Source organism: Carcharhinus amblyrhynchos, chromosome 4 (genome assembly GCF_965287045.1).
Source record: "Carcharhinus amblyrhynchos chromosome 4, sCarAmb.v2.hapA, whole genome shotgun sequence".
NCBI lineage: Eukaryota > Metazoa > Chordata > Chondrichthyes > Carcharhiniformes > Carcharhinidae > Carcharhinus > Carcharhinus amblyrhynchos.
This window is the reverse complement of record NC_137327.1, coordinates 59,894,488-59,914,161: the sequence shown is the minus strand read 5'-3', so window position 1 is coordinate 59,914,161 and position 19,674 is coordinate 59,894,488. Positions and strand designations below refer to the sequence as shown.

Genomic DNA, 19,674 nt, shown 5'->3' with positions numbered 1-19,674 from the left:
AGGTATCCATTATTCTATAAGTAAACTATCTGAACCCCTCGATTAGATTCCAGTCTGTAACTCACTCCCAGGTATCCATTATTCTATAAGTAAACTACCTGAACCCCTCGATTAGATTCCAGTCTGTAACTCACTCCCAGGTATCCATTATTCTATATATAAACCACCTGAATCCCTCGATTAGATTCCAGTCTGTGACTCAATCCCGGATATCCATTATTCTATAAATAAACCCCATCTGAACCCCTCAATTAGATTCCAGTTTGTAACTCACTCCCAGGTAGCCATTATTCTATATATAAAACATCTGAACCCCTGGATTAGATTACATTATTCGTTGTAGAAATCCCTGCATATTGGGTATATTGAGAAACTGATCATCAACTTTGGAGAACCATGATTGCTCCAGCATGAATCAACAGAGCCAGCGCCCAGAGTGAAATCACAGGGTTCCTAATGAGACATTCAGAGCTGTTTGGGTCATTCCAGTGTTTCCTACCTCGTGTGTTTGTCGCCATGTCTGCCACTTTTTGAAATGCATCCAAGAATGCAGCTGCAGCTAGCACAGTTGTCCTGACACAGAGAGAGAAAACGGTGTTAGGAAGAGATTAGCTAATGATGACATATTTGTAAGAGTGAACTTCCTCCCTGCTCCCTCTCCTGATATCTGTGGAGCGAGTTGGTGCCTTTTCAAACCAACCCCCAGTAGGCGCAAAGATGCACCAGACTTGTTCCTTAGTTGGTCATCTCCCTGAGAAAAAGGCAACAGGATCCCTGTTGGGGTAAGCTAGTGCCCAGAGGACAGGAGAGAGACTTAGGGAGTCCCCATAAAGATATCACCAAAAGTTCATAGACAGAACATTAAATAATTTAAAAGATTAACATAATGAGATAGGCACCAATAAATCTAACAATTATTCTAGATATAAAGCATCCAAACCCCTCAATTAGATTATAGATTCCCTAAGTCTCTCTTACTCTGCAATTGGTTAGGATGAGCAACTCTCAGCCACATCAAGTGATTGAGACAGCTCGAATAAATTGACAGGAAAGCTGAGTAAGTACATGGGGGACAGGGGAGGGGAGGGGAGGACATGCTGACCGGGTGAGATTGAGATAGGGTGGGAGGAGGCTTGTGTGGAGCATAAACATAGGCTATGAGATGAACGGCCAGTTTCTGCACCTCATTCTAGTGGAATGTTAGTCTATTGAAAAGAGGCTCAAATACAAAAGGAAAATATGTTACAGAGAGATAAATCTCTGCCCACCACACCTCAGGAAGGATACAACGGGATTGGAAGGAGTACACATGGGTTCATCAGGAAGGATACCAGGGTTAAAGAGATTAACTGATTAAGGACTACTTGCATAAATTGGGCTTCTCTTCCCTTGAGTATAGAAGATTAAGGAGTGATTTAATTGTGGTATTTAGGATGATCAAAGATGCTGATCATGCAGATAAGAGAGGAGCTATTTCCTCTAATGGAGCATCCAGAAGAGAGCATGACCTTCAGATTAGAGGAGGCTATTCAGGAATGATGGTACAAAACACTGTGGATATCTGGAGCTCTTTTTCCTTGACCAAAAACTACTGAGCTCGGGACTTGACTGAAAAATTTCAAAACAGACTGACAAATCTTTAACAACCTTGCTGCAATGATAAACAGTTTCAAAACCACGGTGAATAGACATGGTTAAGATACACATCAGCCCTGGTCTCAGAGAGATGGAGCAGGTTGAAGGGAACTAATTACCTCCTGTTCCTAAGATTGTCCACTTCCTATTCCTAAGATTGTCCACTTCCTACTCCTAAGATTCTCCACCTCCTGTTCCTAAGATTCTCCACTTCCTACTCCTAAGATTCTCCACTTCCTACTCCTAAGATTTTCCACTTCCTACTCCTAAGATTCTCCACTTCCTACTCCTAAGATTCTCCACTTCCTACTCCTAAGATTCTCCACTTCCTACTCCTAAGATTCTCCACTTCCTACTCCTAAGATTCTCCACTTCCTACTCCTAAGATTCTCCACTTCCTGTTCGTAAGATGAAGTGAAATTCTGCTTCCGTCATGGTGTGGTCGGGAGGGGAATGCTGCTGAGGCTGGGTGAAGCTCTGACAGCAGAGTGGGGAATGGGTGGGGTGGGGAGATGTATTTTCTCATTGCTTCCTTTTACTTTGCTAACTTGGCAGTGGCTGAATGCCTGCCAGAGGCAAGGTAGCAGAATGCAGTTTGCCCTTTCCACTCACCCCTGCCACTCTCAGCCCCTCCATGTCGAGCCGTAACATGCTCAAAAAGACAGGTATGTTGCTGAAGTTTTCTGTCTTGTGCTCATCAAGACAAATGCAAGAATACCAAATTTCAATTGATCACAACAATTTATACTACAGGGAAATGGGACATGGATTGTTTGGAAAGTCAATTCTGAATGGCCGAGGTGTTGCCATGGAGAAAGTACTTGCTGAACAATGCTGAATACATGAATAGCTACCTGAACAACAAAACAAAGATCATTCTTTTATTCATTTACAGAATGTGGGCCTTGTTGGCTAGGTCAGTATTTATTGCCCATCCTTAACTGCCCTTGAGAAGGTGGTGGTGAGCCACCTTCTTGAACTGCTGTAGTCCCTGTCATGTAGGTACACCCACTGTGCTGTTAGAGAGCGATTTTGATCCAGTGACAGTGAAGGAACGGTGATATATTTCCAAGTCATGATGGTGAGTGGCTTGGAGGGGAGCTTGGTGGTGGTGGTGTTCCCAGGTATCTGCTACTCGTGTAGCAGATGGAAGTGGTCGTGGGTTTAGAAGGTGCTGCCTAAAGACCCTTGATAAGTTCCAGTAGTGCATCTTGTAGATAGTACACACTGCTGCCACTATGCAGCAGTAATGCAGAAGGCGGATATCTGAGGATACGGTACTAATCAAGCAGGTTGTTTTGTTCCAGAAGCTGTCAAGCTTCTTGAGTGTTGTCGGAGCTACACTTGTCCAGGCAACTGAAGAGTATTCCATCACACTCTTGACTTGTGTCTTGTAGATGGTGGGCAGGCTTTGGGGAGTCAGGTGGTGAGTTACTCTCCACAGAATACCCAAGCCTCTGACCTGCTCCTCTAGTCACTATATCCACATGGCTGGGTCTGTTTCAGTTTCTGGTCAATGGTAACCTCAGTCAAGCTCATAACATGGCTCATTTACGCTTGCTAGAAGCAACATGCATCCATATTCAGAGATCCATTTTCTGCAAACAAAAGGAATATGTTCTAGCCTCAAACCTTTTATGAATTACTCAGGAGCTTGGGGAACCTGCTGCTTTCTCTATGGCAATCCTTCAATCAATCAGAGGTCACTTACTAGTCAATTACTGCCCTTTTCTCCTGTGGTAGAAATGGTCATTTGAAATTTGGCATTCTTGTATTTGTCCGGATGAGCACAAGATGAAAAGCTTCAGCAACGTGTCTCCCTTTGCAGCAACATTTACTAATACAGACAGGATGGTTTAAACCAGCTCGCTGGGTCAGAATCTCAATGCCAGTGGGGTAAGGACATTGGTCACCTATGGCTTATATCCACTAGTGACTCACTTATCTGCTACAGTTCTATTCAGTTGCCACCTGAAGGTGCTGGTTCTTCCTGAGCTAGGGACATTAGAGTTGGCCTCAGTTATCCCCTGGGGCTAGAGATTGGAAGCAGCCAGGCTTCCACTGCCAACCCATACAAACCGCACCTTTGGACTGTGATCATGACCTCTGCTTGGGATACAGAGGCGTGGGACTAAGATGAGAATGGAATTGGGCAAACAATGGGTCATGCTAGGCCAGGCTCTGATGCCTTCCCTCAAGATTTAGCTCATAACTGGGGAATGCCAAATTACCCAGTTGGAAAAACCCCGTTAAGAATGAAATGAACTCAGAATCTGAAGATTGGCACTAAATGATGGTGGCCTTCCAAAGCCAAGCTGCCTGACATAAAAATGATTGGAGATGGGGCTCATAAACGAGCTGGCTCTGTCATTGCCCTCATCATTAGAGAAATCAATACAGAAAGACTAGGGGAGCAGGACTGAATACATGACCAGCCTCAACAGTGGGGGTGGACAGGAGCTGCCTCTGTGACAGTAAACACTACCTTCTGATTAGCAGATTCATAAAACTGCCTTGGCTTTACATGAGCTAGGTTTCATGTTGGAAGTTGTTTGCCAGATTGTGACTTGCTTTTCTTTCCTTGCTGTTGAATCAATGGGTTAAAAATTTCCACACTATCGGGAATGACTAGTGATTCCCTGATGTAACTGCAAAAAGAGGATTTGGGATCTGTCAAGTGGCAAGGTCAGCCAAGGAGTCTGCCCCAAGTGGTGTCATGGCAATTGGTTCAGACTGGGGCTAAGCTCCACTTCTGAGGGCTAACGCTGGGGGAGTTGCATCCCTTCTTTCCCTAGAGTAAGTACCCATTCTTCCCTTGACCACCTAGCTCACCAACACTCAGTGATATGCTGCAGGCTCACACGAAGAAAAATGGGATTGGATCCCAGCAAATCGACATCTTCGATACTAATTCAAAAAACAATCAGGACAAAAGGTCAGTATAAGAGTTACTGTCAGATGGAGAAAGAACCGAGCTGTTTATGGGAGATAGACGCATCTTTGTGGAATTCAGATAAATACTGAGCGATATTTAACAATTGACAAATTTTAAATATACAACAAAATGGCCGAACATGATTGTGTCCCAGTTCTCCACTTTGTACAACAGTAAAGTAAATCCGCCAAGTGATCAAGGAGGTTAGGCCATGAGTGTCTCACGATGTGATGGCTCCACTGTAGTAAATATTAGAGTATAAAAGAATTACATTGTAATTAGGAGGTTAAATGACTGAAATTATTCAGGCCACACTATACACTAGACTGGGATTACATGGCCACAAGGTGACAGTCTGTGGTAACATATAGCTTAATTATGTTGCATACACATTTAATTCCTTCAGAAAGTGAAAGCAGCTTCTTTCAGGGGAGTGCGAAAGCAGTATTTTGGACAATTTGTTTTTATTAGTTACAGGGAATCATGCAGTTAAAGGTAATGGCCATTGATAGGGCCTGGGACAGGCCGTGTGGATTACTTCTTCCCCCATCCCTTTATTAGGCATCTTGTGTCCAAGTGTCACTGAGTCTCTGGTTCCCCTCACCTGAGCTGAGAGTGAAGCTTGGCAGCCTTGGCATTGAAGTCCTCCCAGATTGGATAGGATCCCTACAGGAAGCAAGAGGACATAATTAGTTATCCTGGGCAGGAAATGAACTGGACAGTCTTTTCAGCCAAATGTTACTCCCTAAATAAATGCTTTAAAAGAATAGCATGGTACTTCTGCTCAGAAATTAAAAGGAAGAGCAAAAAGAAAATCTGCTTGAGAGGGAATGAAAGACACAAAGAGAAAACTAGTTATCAGCATCAATATTGTGGTCTGCTTGAGAATTGGAGATTACTGCACAAAGTATTCCTATGTCAAAAGGAGAGATACTCTCTATAAAATACACGAAACAATCCTGTCTTATATTGGCCTCGTAGCCGACTCTCTAAATCAGGCACTGCATGTAAAAATTGTGTTGACACTGCTGACTATCTGTCCATCTCAAAAACAAACAACAGACAACATGGATGCTGGAAATCTAAAATAGAAAGAGAGAAACCCAGTTACTGCTTCAGGTCCTGTTGTGGTGGAAGGGTCAGAATACTGTGCGTCTTTCTTTCCCTTCGAAACATCTCATCAACTCTTGTTTTCTCACGCCCTCTTCAGCAAAACTTGAATTGCTTTTCTGAGAACTTGTGCTGGTCAATTTACCAACCCCAGAAAATGATTCCATTGTGTGTAATTTTGTTTCAGGTCTGTGCAAATCCTAAGAATCTATGAGGCTATGGGATAATCTATGAGGCTATGGGATATATTTTGGGTTCCACGCTTTTGGACTCTCACCAATACATTCTGCAGTGGGTCACAAACCCTGGTGACTTCCTAACTTGGTGACACTCCGAGCTCAGTGCACTTTGGAGGAGATAAAATCCCTATAGTGCAGAAAGAGGTCAATCGGCCCATCAAGCCTGCACCGACAATAATCCCATCCAGGCCCTATCCCTGTGACCCCACGTATTTACTCTACTAATCTTCCTGACACTAAGGGGGAATTTAGCATGGTCAATCCGCCTAACCTGCATGTTATTGGACTGTGGGAAGAAACCAGAGCACCTGGAGGAAACCCACGCAGACACGGGGAGAAAGCATAAACTCCACACAGACAGTCACCCGAGGTTGGAATTGAATCCAGGCCCCTGGCACTGTGTAGCAGCAGTGCTAACCACTGTGCCACCATTTAACAAAGGTCCCATCTGCTCCCTCAGATGGCACACAAAAATTCCTCAGTGTCCTTGCTAATATTTGTCTCTCAATCGACATCACCAAAAACAGATGATCTGGTCTTTATCACATTGAGTGTTTGTGGGATCTTGCTGTGCATTACTTGACTGTTTGATTTCCTGCAGTGACTATGCTGCAAAAGTACATCATTCACTGTAAAATACTTTCTGACATCCAGTGGTCATGAAAGGTGCTATATAAATGCAAACTCTTTTTTTGGTAAAGTACTGGTAACACGCATAGGACAATGGAAGTAAACTTTGGTCTGAATATCATTTTTAAGTTACTAAGATCTTTCTAAAGCTTTCAAAATATCTATCACCAGTACTCAGAATGACACAACACAACATATCAGAACATAACATGAAGAAAAGAAATCGGAGCAGGAGTAGACCATTCGGCCCCTCTCATCTGCTTTGCTATTCAATATAATCATGGCTGATTTGACCTTGGCTTCAACTCTACTTTCCTGCTCACTCCTCACAGAGTGCCATCTAGTTTCAAATTGATTTCATAAACAACAAACAATACATGACAAGCTTTACAATATTTATATACATAACATACAGTAGAAATTTGATTACCTCAAAGGAAAAAACATAAAAACTTGTGATTCCAAATGTCACAATTTTAAAAACTCAGTTATGGGTTATGGGTCACTGGCTAGGCCAGCATTTATTGTCCATCCCTAATTGCCCCTGAACTGCTGACTTGTTTGACCATTCCAGAAGGTATTTAAGAATTAATCACATTGCTGTGGGTCCGGAGTCACATGTAGGCCAAACCAGGTAAGGGATAACAAACTTCATTCCCTAAAGGACATTAGTGACCCAGATGGGTTTTTACAACAATCGACAATCGTTTCATGGTTAGACTCTTAATTCCAGATTTTCATTGAATTCAAATTTCACCATCTGCCATGGTGGGATTTGAACCCACCTCCCCAGGACATTACCCAGGGTCTCTGGATTACTAGACCAATGATATACCACTACGCCATAACATGCCCTATTTCTCTCTGAACAATCCATGTCCTGCCCTTATGTTCCACAAAACATCATTCCCTCTCTCTTGCTGCCTTCTCTTTATACTGATCAGGCTGCTAAGGCTAGAAATACAGAACCTCTTTAAAAAAAAATAGGCTCTCAGCAGTTTATGCTAACCTTTATGAATCACTTCACCTACAGTATTGTGTCCCATTCTGGGTGCGACACTTTAGGATGGATGTCTAGGCCTTAGAGAGGATGCAGAGAGATTCACTAGAATGATAACAGGGCTCAGGGCCTTCAATATTATAGACAGCCTGCAGTCTTGAGGGAAGGAGCGATGTAATACTCAAAGTTAAATTGAAACTTAACAGGATAATGAAGGCTGGAAAGGAAGTCAACATCACAAACAAGTCTGGCTCCTTTCTCACCTCAGGAACTCACAAACCCAATCCATTAGGGGTCACTGGACAGTAATGTGAAGTAGCCATCATGGCTGATTAGAATTCTCTTCAGTCCACAACACTGAGGCCAATTGTCGCTCTCCTCTTGTTTCCCAGGCTGAGAGCAGCAAACCCGGTACCAATCGGGGCTTTAACCTTTCTTTATTGACACATTGCTCCTTTTCCATGCTTAGCCACTATTACTAGCAAGAGAGGCTCAAACGAGTTTATTCAATACAAATAACGCAAACTCTCAAAAATATTCCTTCCTGCTCATGAATAATGTTTTCATTTCCCCCACCAACCTCCTTTTATTTCTCTGGGTGGGATTGTCCTGGCACTAATTTTGTGCCATGAAATTTGCAACCTCTTCGTCCGATCATGTTCAAACTCACGTCACTCAGATCCAGAGTCTAACACGTGATCTATAACATCCGAGAAGGAATGCAAAGTGTAGGGAGCCTTGGGTATGAGTATCAGTCATTCAGTTAATATAAAATTGTCAATTAGGCTCATTCAATATTCACATGCACCTCAATGTCCTTTCACCATAGGTCAAAATAGCCTGATTTAATGAAAAAAAACATTTATAGAGCTACAGGGAAGGAGGAGACTGGGACTAATTGAATAGTGCTTTCTAACAGCTATCACAAGCACAATAGGCTGAACAGCCTCCTGTGTTGTATCATTCTATGATTCACATGTGCCTGGACTAGCCACAAGCTCTGCATATATTTGTAAACTGTGTGTTAGGTTTTCCCACAAGCCTGTTACTCAGGAAACAAGAGCAATAACACTTTGCAACATACTTAACAATGAAGACTAAGGTGGCATGTGTCTTTTTGTTTTAAACTTTAATGTATGGTGCCCAATTTAAAGAGACAGTCAGCAGACCCAAACAAAATATAACTACTTCCTATTTGCCACAGATCAGTCAAACTGCCAATGCCAACCACCTAACTCCTAAAGCAACATCCTGAGGTTCAAACTCCCAATTTCAAACTAACACAATGCACCAATATTGGTATCAGCACAAGCCACTAATGCCCACATCAACACCAAATACTTCAAATCAACCACCACAGCACCAACACCAAACATCCACCATGCCATCAACTGCCAACATTCAATCATTCACACCAACCATCAACATAATAGCCAGACCACCAGCACCAAACACCATCTTCACCCAAAACACAATGGAAATCAAATCTGCAGGAAGGGATCTGCAACCGACTATTCCTTCATAGCCCATTGAGGGGATTTCAAAGTCTATTCCTGCTCCCTAAATAAATGTACCCCATTGGCTTGACAGCAGACAACTCACATTAATGACTTGGAAAATATTATTATTGTCAAGACAGCTGAGAATTTTAATTGGAAACCCCCATTTCTAAAACATGGTTAAGTCACACAATTGCACTTTCAAAGACCGAAGGCTTTGCAGTCTCGAATACAGACTATCTTTCGGTCAGATAAATGTATCGAATGGGCATGGTACTGGGTGAAACAGTCCAGGAAGGTTCCCACTTTAACACACAATCTGGACTGAGTTTGCTGTATGGCAGGAAGTACAGCAAGATCCCACAAACCACAAAGAAATCAAAGGCTGGATAATCCATTTTTAGCAACGCTGGTTGCAGGAAAAATATTGGTCAGGGCATTGCAGAACTCCCCTGATGTTATTCAAGACATTCACTGGAGGGTGCAGATATGGCCTCAGCTTAAAAACAGCATCTCCGACAGCACAGCATTCCCTCGGCGATACGTTTGGGCTATCAGGGTCATGATCTGTTAGGAGATGCAATTGGCTTCAATGTATCTAGGTCGGCTGGGGAATAATTATCCCATCTGGAATAACGGACAGCGACTTCTTCCAGGCAGTGGAGGTGAGCAAGCATCACCAGAGTCTGGGCCCTGTAATTAGCTGGCTGATGAGAAAAATCACCAAAAACTTCATTAATGACAGACAGGTGAGGAATGCGATGGAAACTTTGCAACTGCGAGCAACAATAACTGATGGTTACCACTGACGAGAACTGAACTGTACTCACCATATAAGAACATAAGAACATAAGAAATAGGAGCAGGAGTAGGCCATCTAGCCCTTCGAGCCTGCCCCGCCATTCAATAAGATCATGGCTGATCTGTCGCTGCTCAGTTCCACTTTCCCGCCCTCTCCCCATAACCCTTAATCCCCTCTCTTATCAAAAACCCATCAACCCGCGTCTTAAAAATATTTAGCGAGGCAGCCTCCACCACTTCAACGGGCAGAGAATTCCAGAGATTCACCACCCTTTGAGTGAAGAAGTTCCTCCTCAACTCCGTTCTAAACCGCCCCCCTTTTATCTTGAGGCTGTGCCCCCTAGTCCTACTGTTCTTTCTGAGCGGGAAGAACCTCTCCACCTCTATCCTATCCATCCCATTCATCATCTTATATGTCTCAATAAGATCTCCCCTCATTCTTCTAAACTCTAACGAGTACAAGCCCAGTTTATTCAGCCTCTCCTCATAGCTCAACCCCCTCAACTCCGGTATCAGCCTAGTAAACCTCCTCTGCACTCCCTCCAAGGCCAAAATATCTTTGCGCAGGTGCGGCACCCAAAACTGCACACAGTACTCCAGCTGCGGCCTCACCAATGCCCTATACAGCTGCAGCAAGACCTCCCTACTTTTATATTCAATCCCCCTCGCTATGAAGGCCAGCATCCCATTCGCCTTCCTGACCACCTGCTGCACCTGCAAGCTGGGTTTTTGCGACTCATGCACAAGGACCCCGAGGTCCCTCTGCACCGTCGCCTGCTGCAGTTTTTCGCCACGTAAGTAATAGTCCTTCCTACCATTCTTCCTACCAAAGTGGACCACCTCACACTTGCCAACATTAAATTCCATTTGCCATTTCCTGGCCCATTCGCCCAGCCTATCTAGATCCTTCTGCAGACTCTCCACACCCTCCGCACAATTTGCCATTCCTCCAATCTTGGGGTCATCAGCAAATTTCGACACCCTACACTCGGTTCCCTCCTCCAGATCATCTATATAAATGGTAAAAAGCTGAGGCCCCAGCACCGACCCCTGGGGCACTCCACTAGTCACCATCCGCCAATCCGAATAGCACCCGTTGACCCCCACTCTCTGTCTCCTATTTGACAACCAATCCTCTATCCACGCTAACACCCTACCCCAACTCCATGTCCCTCGACCTTCTGCAATAACCTCTTGTGAGGTACCTTGTCAAACGCCTTCTGAAAATCTAGAAAGACCACATCCACCGGCTCTCCTCTATCCACCGCCCTAGACACATCCTCATAGAACTCCAGTAAATTTGTCAGACACGACTTCCCTTTAATGAAACCGTGCTGCGTCTGCTCTATCAAGCAATTCCCTTCAAGATGCCTCGCAATTTCCTCCTTAATGACAGATTCTAACATTTTACCTACCACAGACGTTAAACTAACCAGCCAATAATTCCCCGCCTTTTGCCTGGCACCCTTCTTAAACAACGGCGTAACATTAGCCGTTTTCCAATCATCCGGCACTTCCCCGGAATCCAGCGACGTCTGGAAAATAACCACCAAGGCATCCACTATCACCTCCGCCATTTCTTTCAGAACCCTCGGATGCATTCCATCCGGTCCTGGGGACTTGTCCACAATCAGCCCCTCCAGTCTGTCGAGCACTGCCTCTCTAGTAATAGTAATGTCATTGAGACCCTCCAGTCCTACCACCTTTCCATCGCTAACACCCGGCAAATTATTCACGTCCTCCTCCGTGAAGACAGAAACAAAGAAGTTATTCAATACCTTAGCCATATCCCCATCCCCTACCACTAGGTCCCCTTTCTCATCCTCTAAAGGACCAACGTTCACCCTAGCCAGCCTCTTCCTTTTTATATATTTATAAAAATATATAAATGCTGTGGCTATAAGAACAAGTCAGAGGCTGAGAATCCTGCAGATTAACTTATTTTCTAACTCCCCAGAGCCTGTCCACCATCTACAAAGCACAAATGAGGAATGCAATGCAAACTCTCCATTTGCCTGAATGAATGCAACTCCAACAACACTCAAGAATCTCACCATCCAGGACAAGCAGCCCACTTAATTCACCATCTTAAATACTTACATCCTCCATCAACAGCGCACATGTGCAGCAAAATGTGTACCTCTATAAGCTGCACTGCAGCAACTCACCATGGCTTCTTAGACAACACCTCACAAATTCATGATCTCTACCATCTAGAAGGACAAGGGCAGCAGAAATGTAGATTACCACCACTTGGAGCTTCCCCTCTCAGCCACGCACCATCCTGACTTGGAAATATATTACCGTTCCTTCACTGTCGCTGGGTTAAAATCCTGGAAACCCCTCCTTAACAGCACTGTGGGTATACCTATGGTTCATGAAGGCAGCTCACACCTTCTCAAGGGCAATTAGGGATGGGCAACGAATGCTGGACTAGCCAGCAATATACCAAGGACAAATAGAGGAAAAAAAAAACTTTTCATAAAATGATGCAGGGGAGAGGAGGAATAAAAAAATCTCCCACAGCATGTATGCAGTAACTGACATTGAAAGGAGCAAAGTAAAGAGTTGACTGATACAGTGAGACTCTGAGAAGGCGCAGAGATGAGGAGCTGTGCCAGGTCACAGCTAGGAATCTACAACAGCCCCTTTCATCACCCACTACAAACAGCACGTTCCACTTCCAACAGATAGACTCACACACAGTGGAGTTATATAGACCCAATGAACTGAAGGCTTGGCAAACACATACATCCTCAGGCTGTCAAGACAACTGAAAGCCACTGTCCAGCTTCAATGAAAGGAATTGTTCATCTCGGGAAATGCCCAGGAGCTGCACGACTTTATATTGAGAGAGTTGAAGAAAGGCACTATAGAAATGCGCATCCTTTCACAAACTTGGGACATCCCAGATGGCTTTGCAGCCAGTGAATTACTTTGGAAGCGCCTGCATGTTTTGTGAGGTAGAGAACCATGGCAGTCAGTGCATGCACAGCAAGATTCCACTAACAGCAATAAGATGAATGTCCAGTTAATCTACTTTTGCAGAAGAAAGATTTTTTCCATCACATCAGGAGAATAACTCGTGAGGCACAATGAACATTCTGTGGTGTCCACTGCTCAGGGATGGGTTCATGATGACATGTGGCACCAAATGACCCTATCTACAAGGACGCAGGCAAGTCAGAGAACAACAGCCCAATCTTCCTGACTGCCTCCCCCAACACCCCGCCCCCTCCGCCAATCACAGATGACAGGGTGATGCAAAAATCAAGGAACACCAGACAAAGATTTCACCAAAAACTGATGAGTGCCCTCTTTAACAGAAGAGGCTGTGATCTCTCACAGTACCCAGCAAGCCATCCTGGTCAAAATGTAGATACATTGCCAATAAAGGTGGTTTAGCACAGCCATTCAGCCAAGCCTGCACGTCTTTGGAGTGTGGGGGGGAGGCAGAGCACCAGAGGAAACCCATGCAGAAATGGAGAGAATGTGCAAACTCCACACACACACACACACACACACACACACACACACACACACACACACACACACACACACACACACACACACAGAGTCACGTAAGCTCAGAGTTGAAGCTGGGTCCACTAACCACTGTGCTGCCCTAAAACACCGGTTTTGTTTCAACGAGGGTATCACAGTGGCTCAGTGATTAGCAGTGCTGCCCCACACCACCAGGTTCAATTCCCAACTTGGGTCACTGTGCAAAGTGTCTGTGTATCCTCCGGGTGCTCCGGTTTCCTCCCACAGTCCAAATATGTGTGGGTTAGGTGGGTTGGCCCTGCTAAGTTGCCCTTTGGTGTCAGGTGGGTTCGTGGTTGGTGCAGACTCGATAGGCCGAATGACCTCCTCCTGCACTAATGGATTCTATGATTGAGCTTGTGTCATTAGGAACTCACTAGAAGGGATAAGCAATAATGCATAAGCAGCCCTTAAAGGGAACCTCATCCATGACTAAATTTAAAGGAATGGGGCCACATGTAAAGATTAAAATGTTGGTTTCCATTAACAGGGCTTGTAATAATTTTCTCAAGAAGCTCAATACCGTCCAGGACAGATGGACCACTGGATCAACAACCCAGCCACTAAACTCATTATCCACTCCTTCCATCACTGGTGAACCGTATGTACAATCTACAGGATTCACTGCTAGAAATGCAGCAACAGCACCTCCTTCCCACCGAGAAGGGCCAGAACAGCAAGGTCAAGACCACCAAGTCATAAAGCATTCCAACATCGACATAGGTCACTGTTTCTTCATTGCTGCTGTGTCATCAGGAGTCCTGACCGCCAGTGCTGAACCTGACTTGACGGGAATGCTGGGCTCAGGGCCTCACAGGACAGGAGCAGCTGCCAAGGAAGCAAACTGACTCGAGTTGAAGGTGCCTGGAGCCACTCACTGCACGTCTTCAGCCAAACCCAGCAACTGGTCTCCAACTACCAGGACGTTGCTCAAGGACCTGGAGTGAGACTTGAACCCAGAACTTTGTGACTCAGAGATGGGAGCGGGAGAGTGTGATGGTTTCGAGTGGTTTTGCTTATCAGTTTCACCGACTATTAAAAGTGCCGGTAAAAAAAGTCATAAAATTACAGTAGTAAAGATGCGGTAACATGACAGAACAGGCCATTCGGGCTTAACAAGTTACTGCTCCACGAGGGGACAGCTTGAAATGGTGCTGGTGACTTGATAATTTGACTTATTCACAGTTGGATTCCAGCACCTTGTATCCTGGGCCACATGTTGCCACTTTGTGGTTAAGATTATCTGTTCACCAACTTGAACCCATAAACCACCAATGTCAAATTAGGAAGCAGATTTCCTTTTAAAGTGGCCCCCAGGGAAGGAGGCACATTTTATAAAACATGTTCAAAGCCCTCAGCCACATGTCAAAGGCTTTGAATCGTGTACCCCAGCGGGCGATGGCTTTTAATAGCGGGGGGGAGCAACTCCACAATTAGGACAGTGGACTGCCTTATTAGGGGAACGAGGTCCTGGGGCTGTGAATGTTATTTCCGAATGTGATGCTAGCAAGTTAATTAGAACTTCATGAATGAATTGTATCATATTTACTGTTTAATAATCCTGGGCAGACTCACAATACTTATCTAGGCCAAACAAGGTTAGCATTTCCTTGTTGTAAAGTAATGGAATCTTATACTCTAAATGTGAGGCCTTTTCATTATTGGAAGAAAAGCTATTTCCTGGCTGAATGATCTATTTTTGGATAACTTATTAAGTGACAATGTACATTGCATATTTATAGAACAGCGGTTCTCCCATGGTGTTGCTCACAATCAGGGATACATATTGACTGGTGACTCTGACGGGAGCGCACCAGCTCTTGTTCAATTAGTGCCATGGATTCTTTTAATCCCATCCTTGAGGACAGATGAAGCCTCAGTTTAATGTTTCAAATGAAATGTGGCATCTCCACAGCACCACACTGCTTTGCGAGTGTCAGCCGAGCTGGGCCCAAGGCTGTGGAGTGAGTGTTGGAACCGGGACTTTATGACTCAGAGGTGGGAGAGGAAGGGTGCAGTGGTTGAGTGGCTTTGCTCATCAGCAGCCCAAGCTTAGCAGATCATCAAAGTACCGGTAAAGTAGTCATAAAATTACACAGCAACAGCGCAGGAGCATAAAACAGGCCGTTTCCACCTGGCTTCATCCTAACCTAAATTGGCTCAATTACTTCATGTGCTCAGAAGTTCCATATTAAAACAACTTTCTACATGGGTAAAGATATTCTGTGTTCCTTGTTCGAGTCTTTTGTTGCTATTGCATATTTATTCCTAATGTTGAACTGCCTCGAGCAAAAATATATCCCCTACATCTACCCTCTTCAATACTTCTCATGATCTTAAAAACGTCTATCAGATTAGCCTTCACCTTATGTAGAGAAGACAGCGCCAGCCTTTTTAATCTTCCCAAACAATATAACCTCTAGGTTCAGATATCATCCTTGTAAATCTTATTTGCACCTTCTCCAGGCCCACTTTCTGTGATGTGGAGACTGGAAATGAGCTCAGTATGGTGTCAGGACCCTGCTTCACAGATGGTAATGAGGTTCCTGATTGAATCAGGCAGCATCTTTGGACACCCAAAAAAGGGGTCCTCAGTTAAGATGGCAATATAAGGGGATCAAGAGGCACGGCTGTTTGAATTCCTAATCTCTTCCCAAAGGATGGTGCGGGTTAAAATTTTCTTGTATTTAGGTCTACAACATGGCCACTGGATGACGTAACAAAAGCTCAGCAAGCATCAACCCCTCCAGCGCAGAGGTCATTCTTCATTCTGAATTAAAAAGAGTCAATCATGTACCACTGTGTGAGATTATGATCTGCACAAGGTACTGTTGGGCTCTCGATCAACTGTGCAGCAAACTACATCTCTAAGCTGTTAAGAGGATTGACTTTCCCATCATGTCCTCGGGTTGAGCAGAGGGAAAGAGGTTAAACACACTGAGCAGGCAGGCTCCTTGTTAAAACTGCATTTCCAATCAACCCAAACAATGAGTGTGGGTTTCCTCCCATGTACTTTACGCCGATATGGCAACAACTTTCATTGCACAATCTGTCAACAGCTTCAACACAAGTACTTTCCCAGACACTTCCCTTCCTATCCTGCAGCCAGCCTGTTACCAAGCAACTGTCACTGTATTCAAACTGAGCTAACACATGAAAAGGCTCAGCTGCAGGATTAGTGCCAGAGGTACTGGGCACCAAGAGTGTACAGAGCTGAGACTGAGAGGATCAGGGACTGTACAGAACCAACACTGAGAGGATCAGGGACTGTACAGAGTTAACACTGAGAGGATCAGGGACTGTACAGAGTTAACACTGAGAGGATCAGGGACTGTACAGAGTTAACACTGAGAGGATCAGGGACTGTACAGAGTTAACACTGAGAGGATCAGGGTCTGTACAGAGTTAACACTGAGAGGATCAGGGACAGTACAGAGTTAACACTGAGAGGATCAGGGACTGTACAGAATTAACACTGAGAGGATCAGGGACTGTACAGAGTTAACACTGAGAGGATCAGGGACTGTACAGAGTTAACACTGAGAGGATCAGGGACTGTACAGAGTTAACACTGAGAGGATCATGGAGCGTACAGAGTTAACACTGAGAGGATCAGGGACAGTACAGAGTTAACACTGAGAGGATCAGGGACTGTACAGAATTAACACTGAGAGGATCAGGGACTGTACAGAGTTAACACTGAGAGGATCATGGAGCGTACAGAGTTAACACTGAGAGGATCAGGGACAGTACAGAGTTAACACTGAGAGGATCAGGGACTGTACAGAATTAACACTGAGAGGATCAGGGACAGTACAGAGTTAACACTGAGAGGATCAGGGACTGTACAGAATTAACACTGAGAGGGTCAGGGACTGTACAGAGTTAACACTGAGAGGATTATGGAGCGTACAGAGTTAACACTGAGAGGATCATGGAGCGTACAGAATTAACACTGAGAGGATCAGGGACAGTACAGAGTTAACACTGAGAGGATCAGGGTCCGTACAGAGTTAACACTGAGAGGATCAGGGATTGTACAGAGTTAACACTGAGAGGATCAGGGGCAGTACAGAGTTAACACTGAGAGGATCAGGGTCCGTACAGAGTTAACACTGAGAGGATCAGGGACAGTACAGAGTTAACACTGAGAGGATCAGGGACAGTACAGAGTTAACACTGAGAGGATCAGGGACAGTACAGAGAGTTAACACAGGGAGGATCAGGGACTGTACAGAGTTAACACTGAGAGGATCAGGGATTGTACAGAGTTAACACTGAGAGGATCAGGGGCAGTACAGAGTTAACACAGAGAGGATCAGGGACTGTACAGAGTTAACACTGAGAGGATCAGGGACTGTACAGAGTTAACACTGAGAGGATCAGGGACTGTACAGAGTTAACACTGAGAGGATCAGGGACTGTACAGAGTTAACACTGAGAGGATCATGGAGTGTACAGAGTTAACACTGAGAGGATCAGGGGCAGTACAGAGTTAACACTGAGAGGATCAGGGACAGTACAGAGAGTTAACACAGGGAGGATCATGGAGCGTACAGAGTTAACACTGAGAGGATCAGGGACTGTACAGAGTTAACACTGAGAGGATCAGGGACAGTACAGAGTTAACACTGAGAGGATCAGGGACTGTACAGAGTTAACACTGAGAGGATCAGGGTCCGTACAGAGTTAACACTGAGAGGATCAGGGTCCGTACAGAGTTAACACTGAGAGGATCAGGGACTGTACAGAGTTAACACCGGGAGGATCATGGAGTGTACAGAATTAACACTGAGAGGATCAGGGATTGTACAGAGTTAACACTGAGAGGATCAGGGGCAGTACAGAGTTAACACTGAGAGGATCAGGGGCAGTACAGAGTTAACACAGGGAGGATCATGGAGTGTACAGAACCAACACTGAGAGGATCAGGGACAGTACAGAGTTAACACTGAGAGGATCAGGGACAGTACAGAGAGTTAACACAGGGAGGATCATGGAGCGTACAGAGTTAACACTGAGAGGATCAGGGACTGTACAGAGTTAACACTGAGAGGATCAGGGACTGTACAGAGTTAACACTGAGAGGATCAGGGACAGTACAGAGTTAACACTGAGAGGATCAGGGACTGTACAGAGTTAACACTGAGAGGATCAGGGACTGTACAGAGTTAACACTGAGAGGATCACGGACTGTACAGAGTTAACACTGGGAGGATCATGGAGTCTACAGAGTTAACACTGAAGAACAGGGACTGTACTGCGCAAACACTGAGAAGATCAGGGTCTGTACAGAGGAAACATTGAGGATCAGGGACTGTACAGAGTTAACACAGGGGATCAGGGACTGTACAGAACTAATATGGAGGATCAGGGACTGTGTCACTGAACCATTCTTGGTGATGTACATTGAAGTCCCCACTCACACTATATTCTGCACCCTTGCCATTCTCAGTGCTTCCTCCAAGGGTTACTCAATGGTGAGTAGACTTTGATTGTAAATCGATTTAGAAATGTCCCAAAGTGATGAAAGGTGATATAGAAATGCCTTCTTTAAGATCAGAGGTTAGAATTTGAACTTTCCACCATTCAGATGATATTGTTGATCGCTTTCCCCATTCACGCCACCCCTTTGTTACAAGGCTACTGAACCAAGGTAGGCACCATAATGGAGCCCTATTTGAGAGTCTGATGGTACTCACAAAGCACACTTTACAGCTGGGATTACCAGACACCATTCGAGAACAACATCCTGACTGATTTTAACCCTCTACAATCCAGGTTCCATATTCCTATTCTCCAAGAAATACCAGGCATGAGGTGGAAAGCTTAAGGTAATTGGAGAGCTCAAAATGAAGGAATTCAGACAGGGCTGCTAGTCATGAACAGTGCAGCTTAAAACACATGGCAAACTCCAAGATTGGGTTACAGTTTCAACTGCCTCTTTAAGATCTCTTGCCCTGCACAATGGGCTCTGTCATCGGAGAGGTTGTTTGTGGATATCAGTGTAAGGAACTTTTAATTGATTTGACTAATCACAAAGGGTTCACCAGATTTCATTGAAGACACGTAAGTGAAACTCTGGCTGCCGCTTTTGTTTCATGTCTGTACACCTGTGTGTGAGCAAATAGATCTGCAGCAGAGCTGGCTGAGTTCACACTTACAGGAAGGATATCAGTGCGTGCAATCTGCTCTGTTTTTATTACTGAGCACATTGTGTGGGAAATGAATGGGTCCCAGAGCAAATGTGACAGCATCAGCAAGTAATCAACATAACACTAT

General features: G+C 44.7%; 1 protein-coding gene across 12 annotated transcripts in view; it reads right to left on the bottom strand.

Moving 5' to 3' along the window:
• mtss1lb (MTSS I-BAR domain containing 2b) overlaps positions 1-19,674 on the bottom strand; it is a 181,351-nt gene that overhangs the window by 122,916 nt on the left and 38,761 nt on the right. For all 12 annotated transcript variants that reach the window (XM_080187226.1, XM_080187229.1, XM_080187228.1 and 9 more), the window contains exons 2-3: positions 5,175-5,236; positions 500-573 (exon numbers count right to left, since the gene is read on the bottom strand). In XM_080187226.1, coding sequence (XP_080043352.1) covers positions 500-573; positions 5,175-5,236 — 136 coding nt within the window. The remainder of the gene's footprint in view (positions 1-499; positions 574-5,174; positions 5,237-19,674) is intronic.